The sequence below is a fragment of the Saimiri boliviensis genome, chromosome 3, assembly GCF_048565385.1.
Source record: "Saimiri boliviensis isolate mSaiBol1 chromosome 3, mSaiBol1.pri, whole genome shotgun sequence".
Taxonomy (NCBI): domain Eukaryota; kingdom Metazoa; phylum Chordata; class Mammalia; order Primates; family Cebidae; genus Saimiri; species Saimiri boliviensis.
The window spans coordinates 91,801,832-91,820,768 of NC_133451.1; the positions used below are offsets into that span (position 1 = coordinate 91,801,832).

The 18,937-nt window shown below is 40.6% G+C and overlaps 1 protein-coding gene across 1 annotated transcript; it reads right to left on the reverse strand.

Annotated features, from left to right (window-relative positions):
- Nucleotides 1-2,776: 2,776 nt before the first annotated feature.
- Nucleotides 2,777-18,651, reverse strand: ADH5 (alcohol dehydrogenase 5 (class III), chi polypeptide). Its single transcript, XM_003929528.4, has 9 exons — nt 18,549-18,651; nt 15,654-15,755; nt 12,610-12,751; nt 12,005-12,092; nt 7,332-7,551; nt 6,920-7,180; nt 5,530-5,665; nt 3,198-3,336; nt 2,777-3,064 (listed from the first exon to the last, which is right to left on the reverse strand). The coding sequence occupies exons 1-9, from the start codon at nt 18,594-18,596 to the stop codon at nt 3,040-3,042; spliced, it is 1,161 nt and encodes a 386-aa protein (XP_003929577.2). The 5' UTR covers nt 18,597-18,651; the 3' UTR covers nt 2,777-3,039.
- Nucleotides 18,652-18,937: the final 286 nt, after the last annotated feature.

Sequence of the window (18,937 nt, forward strand, 5' to 3'; positions counted from 1 at the left end):
CCCAGGCTCAAGCACAGATTTTGTAAAAGTGATTTTTTTTTTTTTGAGACGGAGTTTCACTCTTTTTACCCAGGCTGGAGTGCAATGGCGCGATCTCGGCTCACCGCAACCTCCGCCTCCTGGGTTCAGGCAATTCTCCTGCCTCAGCCTCCCGAGTAGCTGGGATTACAGGCACGCGCCGCCATGCCCAGCTAATTTTTTTGTATTTTTAGTAGAGACGGGGTTTCACCATGTTGACCAGGATGGTCTCGATCTCTTGACCTCGTGATCCACCCACCTTAGCCTCCCAAAGTGCTGGGATTACAGGCGTGAGCCACCGCGCCTGGCAAAAGTGATTCTTTATACTAAATCTCTGAAACAGAGACAGTTGCGCTTTCAGCCAGGAAATGCTAATACTAAACTTAATCAGCTGGCTCAAGAGGATGTACTTTAATCTTTTTTTTTTTTTTTTAAACAGGGTCTCTGTTGCAGACTGTGCAGTGTTGCGATCATGGCTCACTGCAGTCTCGGCCACCAGGGTTTAAGAAGCGATCTTCCAAACTCGGCCCCACAAGTAGCTAGGACCACGGGCACGTGCCACCATGCCTGGCCAATTAAAAGTATTTGTTTTTCTAGAGATAAGGTCTGCCCAGGTTGGTCTTCAACTGAGGCCAAGTGATTCTCCTACATTGGACTTTGAAAGTGCTGGGATTACAGTTGTGAGCCACCACACTTGGCCTATTTTAGTATCTTAAAACTGTTTACATTTTCATAGTGGCAAACCTAAAAATGTTTGCCATTGCATTTCATGTGTATCTCATCTAGTATGAGAAGAAAAGTGAAGGGAATAAGAGCTTTAGGAGTTATTAGCTCTCCTCCATAACTGTTTTATTATTGCAGTTGCCAACATAGGACATTTTTGTTCCTAGAAGGCTGGGCTACACCAAAGATTAGAAGCACATTTCCTACTGGTGGAGTAGAAGCTAGTTTTAATTCCTCCTTACTTCCAGTTCACTTAGGATAATAATTTAGGCCCTCATGTGTCTCCCGCCCTCTAATTACAGCAGGAGGGAAGCTGTACTACATTGTCGGGCACTTCAAATGCACCCAAGTTCTGAAAAGGGAAAGTCCTGACCATAACTACCAGTTTCCCACTTTTCAATCAATAACATATTGCTCTCTCACACAATCCTGTGACAGCATTTAAACCGTATCAATAAATTTTAAAAGCACATAGCGTCAATCCAACCAAAAGATATTTGCATGGTAAACGTGATGCACTGATGAGTCTAAAATACACTATCATGGAGAAAAAAGGGCACAGAATAGTGTTGACAGTATTCCTTTTGTGTAATTTTAAAGGACATGCTATTGTGTGCATAGAAACTTCTGAGAAAATACATAGGAAACTTAACAGTGATCACCCATTTTTTGAGGGGAAGTATATAGCTTTTCTCATTATGTAATATCCTTACAATTTGTATTTTCTAACCCTTAGGTATACTGCATTCATGAATTTATTTTTATGTCAAGGATTATCAGGATGGTAAGATCCTGAACCACTTTTGTTTGTGTCTTTATACTTCTCAGGATTAAATAAATATTACTGCCACCGGGAAGATTTATATATGTGACTACATTAAAACTTTGTTCAACAAAATACCATAAAGTAAAAAGTCACAAAATAGACTAGAAGATATGTGCAACATATAAAACTGACAAATGACTGACGTCTAGAATAAGAACTAAAAATAGAGAAGGAGAAATAATAGAAAGTTGGGCACAGGATATGAATGGGTTCTTCACAATAAAATAAAATAAAATATCCATTAGAATGAAAGATTTAATGAGTAATTGAGGAAAATGCAAACTAAAATCAATAAAACACCATTCCACACTCATGTAATTCACAAAATTACACATCCACTTTAAAGAGCAATTGGTAATGTAAGGCTACATGTGTTTATTCTGTGATACACATCTTAACTAATGCAGTGAGCCCAAAGCAGAATGTTCCACTGCAGTATTTTAATATAGAACCTCTGGAAACAACTTTATGCCTTCAGTTGGAGAACAGATAAATTATGATATAGTTCCCATAATTGAATACTGCTACACAGTACTAAAATTAATGAACGAGAGCTTAACATACAATATAGATTAATTCTACAACAATGAGTGAAAAAAGAAAAGCTGTAGAAAGAGCCAATTTAAGTTGTAAAAACATTAAACAGTCCTAAAGAGTAGATGGTTTAGGATATATACAGTGAAAGTATAGTAACACACAGGAATGATAAACATCAAATTTTGGATGATGGTTATCTTTGGTGAGGAGGAACAGGAATGTGATCTGGAAGTGGCAAAATGTTAAGATTTGACAAAATTAGGTGCTGGGAACTTGGATATCCAGTATGTAATTCACTATAGAAGTAGTACAGCCACAACCAATACACATACACACCTATTTAATCTCAGAATGCCGTTTCAGTATTTGAGTGCTCCCTATGGCTCAGATGACGTACTAGGAATTTGGGGTACAGGTATGAAAAAGGCACAGTACCTGCCTTCAAGATAATCTCACAGAAGCAGGCTTGGATCCCGATTAACTTTGTCACTGATGGCTATGATCTGTTCTTTAAACAACGGGCCTGAGACAATTAAAAGTTTAGCTAATGTTACTGAGGTTCCTCCAGACACTTCCCTGCTTCCCTTACCTTTCCTTTACAGAATGAAGACCATGGGCAGACAAACCATGACAATGATTACAGCATAAAACAATGAAGAGAACTTCCACACAAATGTAGAAATTACTTTTATTATGTTAAAATGTTCCTTAATGAGCTAGCAATTATTTATGTGGAGGAGGGGTCCAGAAAACAGGTTCATGACTGAATTATCCTTGTCCTTAATTACAGAGATGCATGAATTACACATATCACACTATTGTGTGGCGTAGCTGCTGAAGGTCTACGAGGCCGTGAGCTTGGAGGTGCTTCTCCCTGCCTGTTAGGCTGCTCCCATCACATCATGACAGGATGGACGTTATTTTTCTCTTTTGAATTAAATCTTTACAACAGTGCGAATGCTGTAATAGGAAGCAATATACTGTTTTAAATGATACCTTTAAGACCACTAAAATTGTGTTTTTCGACTCTCCATCCCCTCAAACTCCACATTGTTATTACATTCTATGACATATAGTTAAAGAGAAAGCTTACCTCTTTCCAGAATGCATCAGTTCAAAGGCTTTGTTAATTTCATCAAAAGACAGATTGTGAGTCACAAATTCATCAACTTTTATCTTTTTGGACATATACTCAGACACCAACTTTGGGACACTCTCTACACTCTTCCATCCTAAAAGAAATCACACATTAATTTATTCAACAAATTTCTAGAGTAGGCCTATTACTTAGTGGAGGACGCAAAGGCATTTAAGAGAATGAATTTTTTGATGAGTTAAAGAGTAATGAAAAACTCCAAAATAGCATGGAGATGAAGAATTTGACAGTTAAGAAGTAAGTACTTCTGAGAATTTTCCTTTCTCTGTATTAAGATTTACTAAAACTTCATTAAAGTTTTGGCCAACTGAGACTTTTAAACTACCTAGGACAGAACTCTGGAAGTCTCAGCAACAAGCTTATTTAGGTCCACATCAGCAAAGATTTCTATAATCATGATATTCAAGGAAGAAAAACTGATATAATACAGGACTTTATTTTCTTGTTTTGAAATTTAACAATGAATTAGGGATAGCATCTCAGAACAGAAAACTATGAAACTGAAAAATGAAGTAGAACTCTTTAGCTGAATGGTAGGATTTTGAATAAAATTAGGTGCTACAATTTTTCACTGTCTCTAAAGAAGGAATACAATCAACGAGAAGCCTTCTCACCTTCCAAGGATGCATTCAACCATATTTCAAACCTCTTTTGAGCCTTTTCCAAATCTCATTCCTTATATTGCCAAAAATTATTTTTCCCCCACAAATTGGGATTTCTTTCTTCCTTAAATCTCCTGGTAACTGAGATCCCAGAGCCACTCCTGTTGTCTAGACAAACGCTTCTATCATCTTTGGTTCATATTTTAGCAATGCAAGGGGCCTCAATGACACAGCGAATTACCCAACCAGCATGTGGTAGAATGAGGCTTCAGTTAGGGGTTACTACCAATACCCCCTGGATCAGCCAGGGTTGGAATACCCTTTCAAATACAGCTATGGACTTCAAGTTGATGCCCCCGAATAGCATACATGGCTTAAAAAGTTTCTTCTAAGATACTCAGCTGTGCCACATATCTAGAGCTTTGAAGAGGAGGGCAAGTCAGATTGACGTTTTGTGTGTGTGTGTGTTTTTTTTTTTCTTTTGAAATGGAATCTTGCTCTGTGGCCAGGCTGGAGTGCAGTGGCACAATCTCGGCTCACTGCAACCTCTGCCTCATGGGTTCAAGCAATTCTCCTGCCTCAGCCTCCCAAGTAGCTGGGACTACAGGCATGTGCCACCACACCCAGCTAATTTTCATATTTTTAGTAGAGACAGGGTTTCACCATGCTGGCCAGGCTGGTCTAGATCTCTTGACCTCGTGATCTGCCTGCCTCAGCCTCCCAAAGTGCTGGGATTATAAGTGTGAGCCACAAGGCCCGGCCCAGATGGACATTTTCTAAAGCAAATTCTGTAGTATAAAGAAGGAAGACTTTGGCCAAATCCCTCATTTTAGCATACTTTGCAAAAACCTTTTCTTCTGGCCTTCAAAAAAGCTGGCATAATATGAGGTAGAGAACCTTAAAAGACAACCTGTTAAACACAGTTCATTCAAAACACACGCTGTGATTTTTTTTCTTTAGGAAGATGATGAAATATAAATAAATATTTTTAAAGCCCTTTACAAACTTTAGGTTCACTCATCACAACTGTTGGGAAATACGAACACGTGGTATCTTTTCTCTCCTCTGACTGAACAAAGATGGAAAAGACAGAAACTGTTTCCCCGCAACCCCAAGCCTCCAGGGACTTTTTAGGATCACAAAGGGAAACATGATCAGTCTAGCAGCTTTTGATTTTATGATAAGGTTCTGTCCAATTAAATAGTTTCAGTCTGAGACTCATTATTAGTTACTGCTAAAATCAGACAGAGGTATGATCACAACCAGTGACCACTGCTCTCCCTAGAAAAATGAGTAAAAATGTAACAAGCTACTTGAGTCCACAAGATGAAACACACCATGGCTGATACTGCTGTTTGTTTACTTTGCAATCAACTTTCTGCCCCTGCTCTACCAATAACTACTTCCTCACCAACTGAATATTAAGTTTTTCTTTTATAGACTACGTACCAAGTGGCCCTATGCTTCAGGAGAAGGTGAGCACCTCCCCAGTCCCAGGGGTAAACAATGATTGAGTCTGAATCCCTTCTAATAAACAGCCTTGCATGCAACAACTTACAATGAGAAGCTAGCCCATGAAGATTCTTGTTAACAAAAAATTAGGCTGGGATTAAACACCAGTACAAATAAGAAAAGAGAAAATGCAGTCATCTCATCCGTCGAATTACCTCCAAAGGCAGTGCCTTTCCATGTGCGACCTGTTACCAGCTGGAACGGACGAGTGGCAATTTCTTCACCTGAAGCAGCTACTCCAACCACCACGCTGACACCCCAGCCCTTGTGACACGCCTCAAGTGCTGCTCTCTGCAGGCACAGAGATAGGACCAAATCACAGAAGTCGGTGCATTTTCCTGAGAATAACTGCTTCCCCAGAAACTTCAAGTCATGTCATAGTTTTTAGAGAAAATGGCAACGAAAGGCCAAACTTAACATTTAGTGAGCTCAATTACATCGCACAATTTACATTTTTATTTACTTTTTGGATTTTTTTTAGAGATAGTCTCCCTCTGCCACCCAGGCTGGAGTGCAGCGGCATGATCTCGGCTCATGGCAACCTCTGCCTCCCGGGTTCAAGTGATTCTCCTGCCTTAGCCTCCCTGGCAGCTGGGATTACAGATGTGTGCCACAACACTAAGCTAATTTTCATATTTCTAGTAGAGACTGGGTTTTGCCATGTTGCTCAGGCTGGTCTCGAACTCCTGGCCTTAACTGATCCACCTGCCTTGGCCTCCCAAAGTACTGGGATTACAGGTGTGGGCCACCACACCCAGCCTGAACAATTTATTTTAACAAATTAACCTGGTTAAATATTAACATAAATTAAAATAGTGGTTACTTGCTTTCTATTTTAAAAAGTAAACTGTAGTTCAAAACTCGAAAGGATTTAATTTTAAAAAGCGGGCAGCAAAACTATGAGTAATACTTGTCTTGAGTGTCTATGTAGGTATGTTTAAGTAGGTGTTGTTGCTACAGGTTGATTATCTTTTATCTGAAATGCTTGGGACCAGAAATGTTTTGAATCTTGGATTTTTTCGGATTTGGAATATTTGCATTGTATTTATTGGCTGAGCATTCCTAATCTGAAAAACTCCAATGAGCATTTGCTTTGAGCATCATGTTTGTGCTCAAAGTTTCAGATTTTGGAGCATTTTGGATTTTGGATTTTTGGATTAGGGATAGATATTCAACCTGTACCTGCATTTTACAGATGAGGAAACTGAGGTTGAGAGAAGCTGTTTGTTTAGGGTCACGGAGTTAGTAAATGGATGTATATTTGATTCCAAAGCCCATGCTCTGCACGACTGCTTTATCCTGTCTTTTCATTTCATGAGACATGCACTTAGCGGGCATTGAAAGGCAAAGAAACATCTTTTCTCATCTTTCCCTGAGCTGTTCTTGTACTATTTCCCACTGTAGTTCAAACAGATATTTTTCACCTTCTTCCAATACAATAATTCTTACCAAGAGATTTTTCCTTTGCCAAAACAATTTTTAATCTTAAACTGCATTTCAAAAAAAGTTCCATTAAAAAAAAAAAGGAATGAAGCCCATACTCACCATGACCTTCACATTACCAATACATTCAAAGGAATAGTCCACTCCTCCATCAGTCATCTCAATGAGCACTTCCTGGATAGGTTTACTAAAATCCTGAGGGTTAATACATTCAGTGGCTCCAAACTCTTTGGCCCTTGCAAATTTATCTTTATTGATGTCCACACCAATGATCCGGGATGCACCAGCCACTTTACAGCCCATGATAACTGCCAATCCAACTCCTCCCAGGCCAAAGACGGCACAAACAGAGCCAGGCTCAACCTAGGAGTAAAGATAGTTTATAAAGCACTCACTCTACCAGAGGCAAGAGAATCACTGGGTTTCACACAGATGGGCCAATTTCACTTATTCCAGGAAAGTTTCACTGAATTAAATTAGAAGGCAGAAGCGAAAACTCAAGTCAGTCTCTTACCTTGGCAGTGTTCACAGCAGCACCGTAACCAGTTGAAATGCCACAACCTAGAAGGCAGACTTTCTCCAAAGGTGCTAAAGGATCTATTTTAGCAACAGAGATATCAGCCACAACTGTGTATTCAGAAAATGTGCTGGTTCCCATGTAATGTAAAATTGTCTTTCCTTTGCAAGTAAATCTGCTGGTACCATCTGGCATTAATCCTTTCCCTTGAGTGACTCTAAAGAAAATAAGAAAGGAAAAAGGCAAGTTGGAATTAGGTTTCTTAAAACCCATAGGAAAAAGAAATCAGTTTTAAAAATAACCAGTAAATATTCAGAAAGCGTTCTAAACCAAAATTTTGAATGTATTAATAATTTAACACCTTGTAGCAATGCCTTGTGAAGGAAATTTATAAGAAGTGTATCATCTTAGCCATCTTTTCCAATATTCACTATCCTTCTAGATCTTCCTGTCAGAATATTGAACTCACTTTAAGAGGTACAACTTACGGATCAGTGAAATTGCTTTAAAATCCCATCATTAAAATGGTGGGCCGGGTGCAGTGGCTCACTCTTGTAATACCAGCACTTTGGGAGTTGAAACAGGAAGACTGCTTGAACCCAGGAGTTCAAAAGTAGCCTGGGTAACATAGCAACACCCTATCTCTAAAAAAAATAAAATTAGCCAGGTGTGGTGGAGCAAGTGCCTGTAGTCCCAGCTATTCAAGAAGCTAAGGCAGGAGGTTCACTTCAGCCAAGGAGTGAGGCTGCAGTGAGCCATGACTTTGCTCCTGAATTCTAGCCTGGGTGACAGAATGAGACCCTTTCTCAAAATAAAAAAAAAAAAAAACTTCTGTGAGCAAATATAACTTCATAAAGGATAAAGCCAAAACCAGTATCCATGCAAGTAGAGATTACAAACCATTAACCAGATCAGCTGATGAAAACAGATGGCCAAACTGGCTAATTTAGATCTTTTAGGAAGCATTTTTTCTTAAAGTATAACTAACAGTCCTCAAGAATGCAAGTTAAATTACCTCTCCACTTTGTTTTGCCTGTGTACTTGGTTACAGCAATAGGAAAGAAAACCCAAAAAGGTCATGAAGGCCACTTATACCATAAATGGTAACAAAAATTGCTCTTCTTCTTTTTTTTTGAGGAGGAGTTTCACTCTTGTTACCCAGGCTGGAGTGCAGTGGCGCGATCTCGGCTCACCGCAACCTCCACCTCCTGGATTCAGGCAATTCTCCTGCCTCAGCCTCCTGAGTAGCTGGGATTACAGGCATGCGCCACCATGCCCAGCTAATTTTTTGTATTTTTAGTAGAGACGGGGTTTCGCCATGTTGACCAGGATGGTCTCGATCTCCTGACCTCGCGATCCACCCGCCTCGGCCTTCTTTTGCTCTTCTAAACAGAGGTGATATAACATCTTGCTTAGCAGTACCCAGCCTAAAGTTGGAGCACTTGGGTTCAAATTCTGTGTGATCTGAGCAAGTTAACCTTTATGCCTTCGTTTTCTCACTACAAAATGCTGGGAAACAATGTTAACTTTCTTTAAGATCCCCAGAGAAGTCAAATGAGATGTTATGTGAGGCTTTGGCATTGTGTCTGGCACAGAATTGAAGTTTAGTAATTATGTTATTTTTAATAAACACTATAATTTTTTTTTTTTTTGAGACAGCTGAGGCTGGAGTGCATAGCTCACCATAGCCTTGAACACTGAGGCAGGAGGATTCCTTGAGCTTAGGCGATCCTCCTGCATCGAAGTATCAAGTAGCTGGAACTACAGGGGCATATAGACAGGATCTCGCTATGTTGCCCAGGCTGAACACTATAATTTGATGTATAGTCTTAAAATCTTTGGAACATACATGTGAATAAATACATAGATGAAGAGAAAATGGACTGCCTCTAGATTCAAAGCAAATACATTTCCTTTGAGAAAAAAAACAAAAATATGAACAGGTGACGAAGCTCCACCGGAAAGAATTTTTTATTTTTCTTGAGACAGGGTTTTACTCTGTTGCCCAGGTTGGAATGCAGTGGCAAATCATGGCTCATTGCAACCTTGACCTCCAGGGCTCATGATCCTCCCATCACAGCCATTGAGTAGCTGGGAACCCAGGCACATGCCATCAAGCCTGGCTAACTTTTTACATTTTTTATAGAGACAGGGTTTCACCAATGAATTAGGGTGCTCTCTAACTGCTGGACTCAAGTGAACCACCTGCCTCGGCCTCCCAAAGGGCTGGGATTATAGGTGTTACCCACGGCACCTGACTAAAAATAACTTATATCTTACTGAGAACAATTTAAGTTTGTTTAGCCCTCCTTAATGTGAGAATTCACTGTATTCCAGAGGAATTTCTTGAATAAAAGGTGATGTGGAATATATTTTGTGCTTTGAAAGAATCACAAAAAACTCATCACCATTATTATATTTGATGTGTTGCAAAATTTTTAAGACTGTTTAAATTCTCTTTCAAAGTGTTGAGGTTTTTTTTTTTCCTTTAGTTCTAGTTTTACCAAAGTCATTGGATTTGATTTATAAAATAAATGGAGTTTTGTTTTCAAAAAATATAAACTGATTTTGTCAATGGCATTAGAAACAATGGATCTCCCATACAACGCTGGTGCAAGTGTAAACTGGGACAAGTACGCCAAAGAGCTGTAGATGCATAGTCTCTGACCCAGCAACTATAATCTCATGAAAATGCTCAAGAGAAAGCAATGCTATAGCCATCGAAAGGCATGTATAACTAAGAATGTTCCTAGCGGTATTAACTGTAACTGTCCCAAACCGGGAGTAACCTAAATATCCATCAAGAGGAGAATGGATCAATACCGGTATTTTGAATGCAATATGACAGAGCAACAGAAAAGAACTACTGACACACATGCAACTTGGATATATCTCACAGACATTATGAAAGAAAGAAACCTGATGAAAGAGCACACACTGCATGACTCTGTTTATACAAAGGCCAAAGTGAAAGGAATCAGGATAGTGGTTACCGAGGAGGGAGGTTCTCACTTGGGACTTGAGGGATCTTGTCGGGTGCTGGCAGGGTTCTCTACCTTGATCTGGGTGATGGTTCAAACCATCAGGTGTGTATATACATAATCAATCATTGAGCTGTACACTTAAGATCTATAAACTTTAAGTGCTTTATAATATGCATGCTCTACCTCAATTAAAAAAAAATGGAACACATGCAAGGGGATCAAATTTCCTCAACAAGGTAGTTCTTTCAGTGTTGTTACCTACTACAATAAAAACAAGTACCTTTTCTGCGTCAAGGAGTTAGGTTATCTCCTGCAGTCTTCCCAATAGCTTTAGTGGGTACGATTTATCACTCTTCTCACTTAAAGGACAGTAAAATGGTTTATAAAAATGATTTTGTGTTGGGCACGGTGGCTCACGCATGGAATCCCAGCACTTTGGGAAGCCAAGGAGGGCAGATAATGAAGTCAAGAGATGGAGATCATCCTGGTCAACATGGTGAAAGTTAGCTGGGCGTGGTGGCGCATGCCTATAGTCCCAGTTACTCGGGAGGTGGAGGCCAGAGAATCTTGGACCAGGAAGGCAGAGGTTGCAGTGAGCTGAAATCGTGCCACTGCACTCTAGCCGGGGCAACAGAGCGAGACTATGTTTTTTTTTTTAAAAAAAGATTTAGATGAATTGCAAGAGCATGTCTTTCCTTACTACATATTTTGGCAAATTTAGCCTAGTGTTATGTGAAGAGAATGGGTACAGAAAATTCTGTTTCATATCTTAATGGCCGGTGATACTGGGCAAATCCCTTAGTTTCTCTTTTTCGGTAAGAAAAGTCAATATATTTATGGTTTGCTTTATAAGTTACTATAACACAATAGTACACAGTATTGAATTCACAAAAATATAAACAAGTATTTACAGCAAGACACACTCACAACGGAAACATTGCTTCAAAACAAGTTACATCCAGATGACAGAATATATACATACAAACATCCCTAAAACTTAGCGGTTCTCTTCTTTGCAGTGGGAGGAAGGGAGAGAAAAGGAAAAAAAAAAATAGCAGACACCATCAACTCTTCAAAAGCAGAGACTTGTTCAATTAAAAATAAAGGAGTTGAAAGAAAAATGAGCCAACAAATTTCCAGATTACGACAAACCATTCCAGGGGTGGGATGGGGGATCCTGGGGAGAGGAGGGTCCAGGGTCCAAGAACAACCAAGGTTAACACAGAGCATAATAGCTGGGGAAGGTGAGGCCAGGGTGAGGGGTAAGGTGGAGTCACTCCCCTGGTCTCTTCACATCCCCCCAGCTCTTCCTTTTATGGGGTAGAGAGGAATCAGAATGCAGACACTCCTTAGGGGCTGCACAAATTACTTAAATCAGTCACCTCTACAAGCTACGTATTTCCTCATGTGAAAAATAAATGTTTCTTTCTTCAGTTGCACAATTAGGCAGAAAACTGCAAATGGTAGAGAAGGTTGTTGCTGTGCCCAGGTACTCTGTGTCAAAACCTCTTAATTTCGGAGTCTTAATTCTCTCAACTGTGAAACTGGGGACAGTAGTGAGGTTGCTATAAAGATGGAATGAAACCACTGATGCACAACGTACTATGTAAACTGCCACACCATTATTTATTCTTATTATTGTTAATATGACCTTGTGTTTCAAGAAGAACATAAAAAGATACTAACCTTATCTTCTGGCAAAGGTTAGTTTTAGGATTTAGACAAAATTTGCATTCTCCGCACTGTGGGATGTAAAGTGGGATGACAGTGTCACCTGGAAATAAATGCAAAGACATCCTGAATAGGTAGTACCTGTTTCTAAATGAAAACATCAGCTCTTGCAAACTCCTGTCAACTGATGTGACTTTGCAAAGCTAACTTCAAGTCTTAGAACTTCACCTAGGTAACATCACTAGGAATACTGCCTGACCATGCAAAAAGTATGTTTCAAAATTTTTATCTAAATGAAACTCTTTAAACAATAACTGAAGAACAAGGTAGTTATGTGCTTCAAAATCCTGCTTCATTGATGCATCTCTAAAAATTCTTGCTTGATATGCCAAAATTGGTTTTGGAAATGCATTTAAACAGTTTCACACAAACAGTAGTCTGCAAAACCACAGAGGAAAAAAATATCCAAATATTTGTGCTCCCGATGAGGAATAAACTCAATCCTGACAATCTACTTAGATGATACCTTTCCATGAATAGTGTGCAGTTTTATCAGAAAAACAATTTCCCTGTAGGAATAGCCAAAATCATCAAACAAGTGGTTCAAATATTCTCCTTACCTGCCTTGAGCTTAGTAACTCCCTCGCCAACACTTTCCACAATTCCAGCACCTTCATGTCCCAAGATCACTGGAAAACAACCCTCAGGATCAGCTCCGCTCAGAGTATAGGCATCGGTGTGGCAAACTGCAGTGGCCATGATCTATCAGGACATTAAAATAAAGAGCGTTTAAGTGCGTGTGCATGCAATTCAGAGTAAGGTACAGATGAAAGAGTCATTTTATTTTAATACTATATTTCACTGACCGTAGACATATTTCTTTCGTATTTTAACTTTTGTAAAATCAGCATGTGCTTATAATCCATGGCATCTTAACAATCAGGACTGGCAGCAATTTTTTAGCAGTACATAAAAGCAATGGTGTATTTATATGCAACGGAACAGGGAACATTTAGTTCTCCTTTCGGTGTACGTTAGGAAGAGAAGGTAAACATGATCATTTTATGGGCACTATGCCTTCAGGTGTGGAGAGGAACATCACCTGTGTGCAAAACAGGTGGAACCCGCCTAACTGCTAGTTTTCTCACAATAGCTGGGAAATATGATTTTTAAAGCAGTATTGACTATTTCTGAAATATGCCAGTCTGCTGAGTCTGGGACAAAATTCAGAACTTTTAGAGGAACCAGCTCCCTTTTCACGAACCACATACAAGTTCTATTTAAATAAGCCTGTTATCTCTATCTCTCTGGCTTTCAAGTGAGTTATCCTTTTTTTTTTTTTTTTTTTCTGAGACAGTGTCTCGCTCTATTGCCTAGGCTGGAGTGCAGTGGTGCAATTTCGGCTCACTGCAACCTCCTCCTCCGGGGTTCAAGTGACTCCCCTGCCTCAGCCTCTCGAGTAGCTGGAATTACAGGTTTGCACCACCATGCCCAGCTAATTTTTTGTATTTTTAGTAGAGACAGGGTTTCATCATGCTGGCTAGGCTGGTCTTGAACTCCTGACCTTGTGATCCAGCCACCTCAGCCTCCCAAAGTGTTGGAATTACAGGTGTGAGCCACTGCTGGCCGTAACTTATCTTTTAAAGCCACCAAAAGCAAAGAAAGGCAAAATCTTGGAGTGTTTCTATTTATGCTTCTCTGCTCCTGGCTTACATATCCACTTACAGTGTAACAATCTTTGCTACCCGTCTGCAGTTTTGTAGGGAAGATGGCTGTATTCACTGTGTCCATACAGCTCAATGAGCACAATGAATACCCACTGAGCTGTATGGGTACTTCATACATCCAGGACAAACATCTTCAGTGGCAAAATCACAATCAGCATAATTTCTGAATTTGAAGAAAAAAATATATATATAAGATTTCAAATTCCTGGGTATGGGCTGTGAAGGACCTTAAGATGTTATTTGGGTTGGATGCAGTGGCTCACTTGAGGTCAGGAGTTTAAGCCCATCCTGGCCAACACGGTGAAACCCCGTCTCTGCTAAAAATACAAAATTTGCCAGCCGTTGTGGTGCAAGTGCTAATTAGGAGGCTGAGGCAAGAAAATTGCTTGAAACTGGGAGGCAGAGATTGCAGTACGCTGAGATCGTGCCACTGCACTCCAGCCTGGGAGACACAGTGAGACTCTGTCTCAAAAAAGAAAAAAATATGTTATTTGGTTTTGGTCCACTCCATCTGGTATGTGTGATCTTTGGGAGCATGAGCCAGTATGTGTGGTTGTGTTTTGAAAGTGAGATGGTAGGGGAAGTAGACTCTAAGTCACAGCTCTTTTTTGCTGTGACTACTCTTTTCCTAGAATGTTAATAATCACTACTTTAAAGTACTAATTTTATATTAAAACAAGTAACGAGTAGAATGCTAAAAAAAAATTTTATAAATGCCAAGGTTTCAAAGATCTCTCCAGCTGGCTGCCTTGTACAATATGCCTCTCTCCAGGGGTAATGTCATTTCTCTGCCACCAGAGAGGTTGAGAAGCACCAGAATAATGAATTCCCTGAACCCTACCCTTGTCCGCCAGGGTGGGGGCATTTTTAAAGCTCTCTAAGCAAGCTGACTTCACTTGCTTGTTGCTCTATTCAATCAGGAGCCTCTTCCAAAACCTTGTTTAAGTCATTGTAGCAAAACTGAAGACCATTTCTGTCAGAGGCATTTGAACCAGAGAGACTCCATCTTGAATAGGGGCTGGGTAAAATAAGGCTGAGACCTACTAGGGTACATTCCCAGGATGCTAGGCATTCCTAGTTACAGAATGCGATAGGAGGTCAGCATAAAATACAGGTCACGAAGACTCTGCTAATACAGGCTGTGGTAAAGAAGTCAGCTAAAACCCATCAAACCCAAGACCGCAATGGAAGTGACCTCTAGTCATGCTCACTTCTCATTATATGCTAATTGTAATGCATTTATATGCCAAAAGGCAGTCTCACCAGTACCATGAGTTTACAAATGACATAGCAATGTCACAAAGTTACTCTATATGGTCTAAAAGGGGGAGGACACCTTAGTTCTGGAGACTGCCCACCCCTTTCTTAAAAAACTCATGAATAATCTACCCTTTCTTTAGCATATAATCAAGAAATAAGTATACTCAGTTCAGCAGCCCATACTGCTGTTCTGTCTATGGAGTAGCCATTCTTTTCTTTGCTTCTCTAATAAACTTGCTTTCACTTTACTCTATGAACTTACTCCAAATTCTTTCTTGCGTGAGGTACAAAAATCCTCACTGGGGTCAGAATAAGAACCCGTTTCTGATAGCATTTCTTCTTTTGTTTCTAACGTGCCACCATAAAGTTATGTAATCAGCAGAAAAATGAGCATCCTACAGAGTTACCTTAAACCCAAACTGCAGAAGATAAATTGCAATAATCCAGTGACCCACGGGGATGGCTCCTCAGCCCAAGATCAAAGCTAAAAAGATGGAGAAGTGTGCTGCTAAGGTGAGGAATGAGAAGAATGTTGTGATTATAAGGCTGGATGACTTTGAATACCTTTTCTTTGATGCTGTCCTTTGGGATTTATCCTCTGCAGATCTCAGATCTACGCATCTACTCAGAGACCTAATTGTGTCTCTTTTTTTCCAGTGCCTGAAACGTATCATTACCTTGATTCGAACTTCATGAGCCTTTGGGGGTGCCACTTCTATCTCCTCTATGGAGAGAGGCTTTCCAGCCTCCCAGGCAACTGCAGCCTTGCACTTGATAACCTGAAGTGGGGAAAAGAGGCAGTCAGCTGTTTATCCTCCTAAGCAAATGACTACTTAACAGCCAATTTATATACAGATTACTGCTAATCTTAAAAAGCACACCACAGATTCACAAAGAAACATATGTGTCCAAGTGATATATTTTTAGATTTCATACAAATAGTATACATCAAAAATGATTTAACTGAGATGATCACCTGGTCAGATAGAAAAGCATCTTTTGGTTAAAAAGTTGTATTCATCAAATATTTAATGGCCCTCTACAATGCATAACCAAGAGCATGTTAAGAACACAAATTCCAAGAGAATCTGATTCAGGTCTGGCATGGGGTCCAAGGATTCTGCATGCTTAACACGTGCCTGAAGAAGTTCTTTTGCTCTGCCTGTTTTGAATACCACTGGCTTGGTGCAAAACTGCAGGGTGAGTAGGAGAATCAGGAGTGTAACAATGAGGAGCTCTACACCTTGTAAATGCACCAACCAATACAGCAGCCACTTGCCACATGTGACTACTGAGCACTCAGGAAATGGCCACTGGCTGGGCACAGTGGCTCACACCTGTAATCCCAGCACTTTGGTAGGCTGAGGTGGTCAGATCACACGGTCAGGCGTTCAAGACCAATCTGGTCAGCATGGCGAAACCCTATCTCTACTAAAAAAAATTCAAAAATTAGTCGGGCATGGTGGCATGCGCCCATAGTCCCAGCCACTCCCGCGGCTGAGGCAGGAGAATTGCTTGAACCAGGGAGGCAAAGGTTGCAGTGAGACAAGATTGTGCCATTGCACTCCAGCCTGAGTAATAGACTCTGTCTCAAAAAAAGAAAAAGAAAATGGCTTTTCTGAACTGAGATATGCTGTAAATATAGCTGGACTTCGAAGACTTAGTTCAAAGAAAAGTAAAAATATCTCATTAATAGTATTTTTTTAAATGCTGCTTACATGTTGAAATGGTATTTGATATTAGATTAACTATTATAAATAAACTATTAAAACTTCACTTGTTCCTTTTTACTTTGTATTGTGGCTACTGAAAAATTTAAAATTACAAGTGATTACAGCACACAGAGCTGCTTTAGAGATTACAGTCAGTACACCTCCACTACCAGAGAATCACATGTAATGAGAAAGGTTTTGATTAGTTTACATTACGCTTAAGAAATGTATTGACAGACTAAAGGTTGCAAACAACTGGGTTTATAGGAGACAGATTTTAAAGTTAATAATTACAAAGACTGTGATTTAAAGAGACAGGCACAAAGTAATACAGAAAGCAAAAAAGTAAAGGAAGACTGTAGGCTTTGCTTGGTTGGTTCGGGAAAGCTTCACTTCTAAAAAACCAGGATACAGAAAGATGAGGAAAGCTAATGATAAATGGTGATAAAACACCTATATATAGGGTGATTGTGAGGAGTGAATGAAGTCCCTAACACAATCCTTGGCACAGCATAGCTTTGCAAAATACATTAGTAGTTATTGGTAGAATAAAACAGAGGGTTGAGGAAAAAGGAGAGGTGAACTATACAGAGATATAAAGAATGGCCTCTGTAAATCGGTGAAGCTGGAAATGATCGTTTTTAAAATTAAATTGTAGATATTAAATCTCACAGTACAAAGAATCAGAGATTGCATTACAATCTTTTTCACTTCAATGTGCCATAAATTTTAACTCCTTAGGTCAGATGCAGGATACTAACAATTTAGTATCACATGTGACCTAGAAATCCAAAGAAACAAGAATACTAAATTTGATGGCCCGCTCCTTTCAAAAAATGTCTTAAAGGAGCCTAGCCCTTTCCCTTTACTGACAATTCTAAGCAAAACAAAACCCAACTCTAAATCCGTGGGAAATGGCCCTACTTTAACATTTGAACTATAGTAACAATCATAATCTTTCACCTTCTCTGAATAAAGACACTCAGTAATAAGAAAAAGCAATTGCCAGTTTAGGTCTGAAAGACTGTTTAAAGTTTATTTCTTTCCAACTCCAATATTTTTAAGGCCATGTTTTACTAGAAAATGTTCCAAATTTGTAAAGCATTAAAATAATCAGCAACTTTAGACTATTTGTTATTCGTAATTTCTTTCTTTACTGTCTAATATGAATTTTATGAACTTGTCATAGAGGAACAGACTTGGGTCGGAATCTCAGCTGGCCATCGCTGGTGTGACCAAGCACGACCAACCTCAAACCTCAGTTTTTGATACGACGGGGATAACACCTCGCAGAGGTGTTTGTTATGTGAGGACTACAGGGAATCATAAATCTCTTGGTGTTTAAGTGCTCGAAAATGTTTCTGAAAGGAACCTACGAGTCTTTCCAAAATACATTCTTTGTTGGCACAGTAATTAAGCCGTAGGCTCAATTATGAAACACAAGCGGTCTAGGAGTTAGGAGCACGGGCTCCGGCTGCAGCTCTTGCAAAGTATGCAAGCTCCAAGAATGTCCCAGAGCAAGTTAGTTAATTTCGTGTAAGAAGCAACGCGTGGCCGCTCCTAAGCCATTTCCACTAGACTACTGACCTTACGAGCCCCTGTCTCCGACTCCCCCCACCCCTACCCCCACCCCTTTTTGGCAGTCCCAGAAGCAGCGGCGGCTTCCCAACTGAAGAGCGGAGACAAAGCTTCCTTCTCTTTCTGCCCCGCTGAGCCGCTCGCCGGGGGCCCAGTTTCAGAACCAGAGGCCAGATCCCGTCCTAGGCCAACCCTCGCGCGCCCCCAAGGCTAGCAGCCTAGTCCCGACGGGCCGTGCACTCCCTCCCTCGGACTCAGGGCCCTCCGCGATGCTGGCGCTACCTGACTCGCCATGTCTGCGCGTTCTGGTCGGCGCAAGGGGGCGGACATCCGGGGTGGGTCGCGCGTCGCCGGAGGCGTCGGCGTGAGGAGCGCCGGGCGAGGGGGCGGGGCGTGGGGCGGGGCTTGCAATAGCTCCGACCGGAAGGGCGGTGCCTGAGCTGCGGTGCGGGCCTTTAGGTTGTGGGTTCCCAGCTGCGCCTTCCCGCGCGGTTTCGGCGAGGCCGGACGGCGCGGGCTTCGTGGCTAGCATCCGACGGACTTGCTGCAGATGCAGAACTCGTTTTTTTCCTTTGGTCCGGAAAGGGCTTCCCCGCGTAACTTTACACCAGTTTCGTAGATAAGGCTTGCAAATTAGAGATGTGGAAGGTGAGCGAACGGGAATTTCACTG

Coding starts and splice junctions, on each gene's coding strand:
- ADH5 (XM_003929528.4), bottom strand. CDS start 18,596: ATGTCCGCCCCCTTGCGCCGACCAGAACGCGCAGACATGGCGAGTCAG. Junction 12,093..12,609: donor AGTTACTAAGCTCAAGGCAG/GTAAGGAGAATA, acceptor ATTTATTTCCAG/GTGACACTGTCATCCCACTT. Junction 3,065..3,197: donor CTGATGCATTCTGGAAAGAG/GTAAGCTTTCTC, acceptor TTCCTATTACAG/CATTCGCACTGTTGTAAAGA.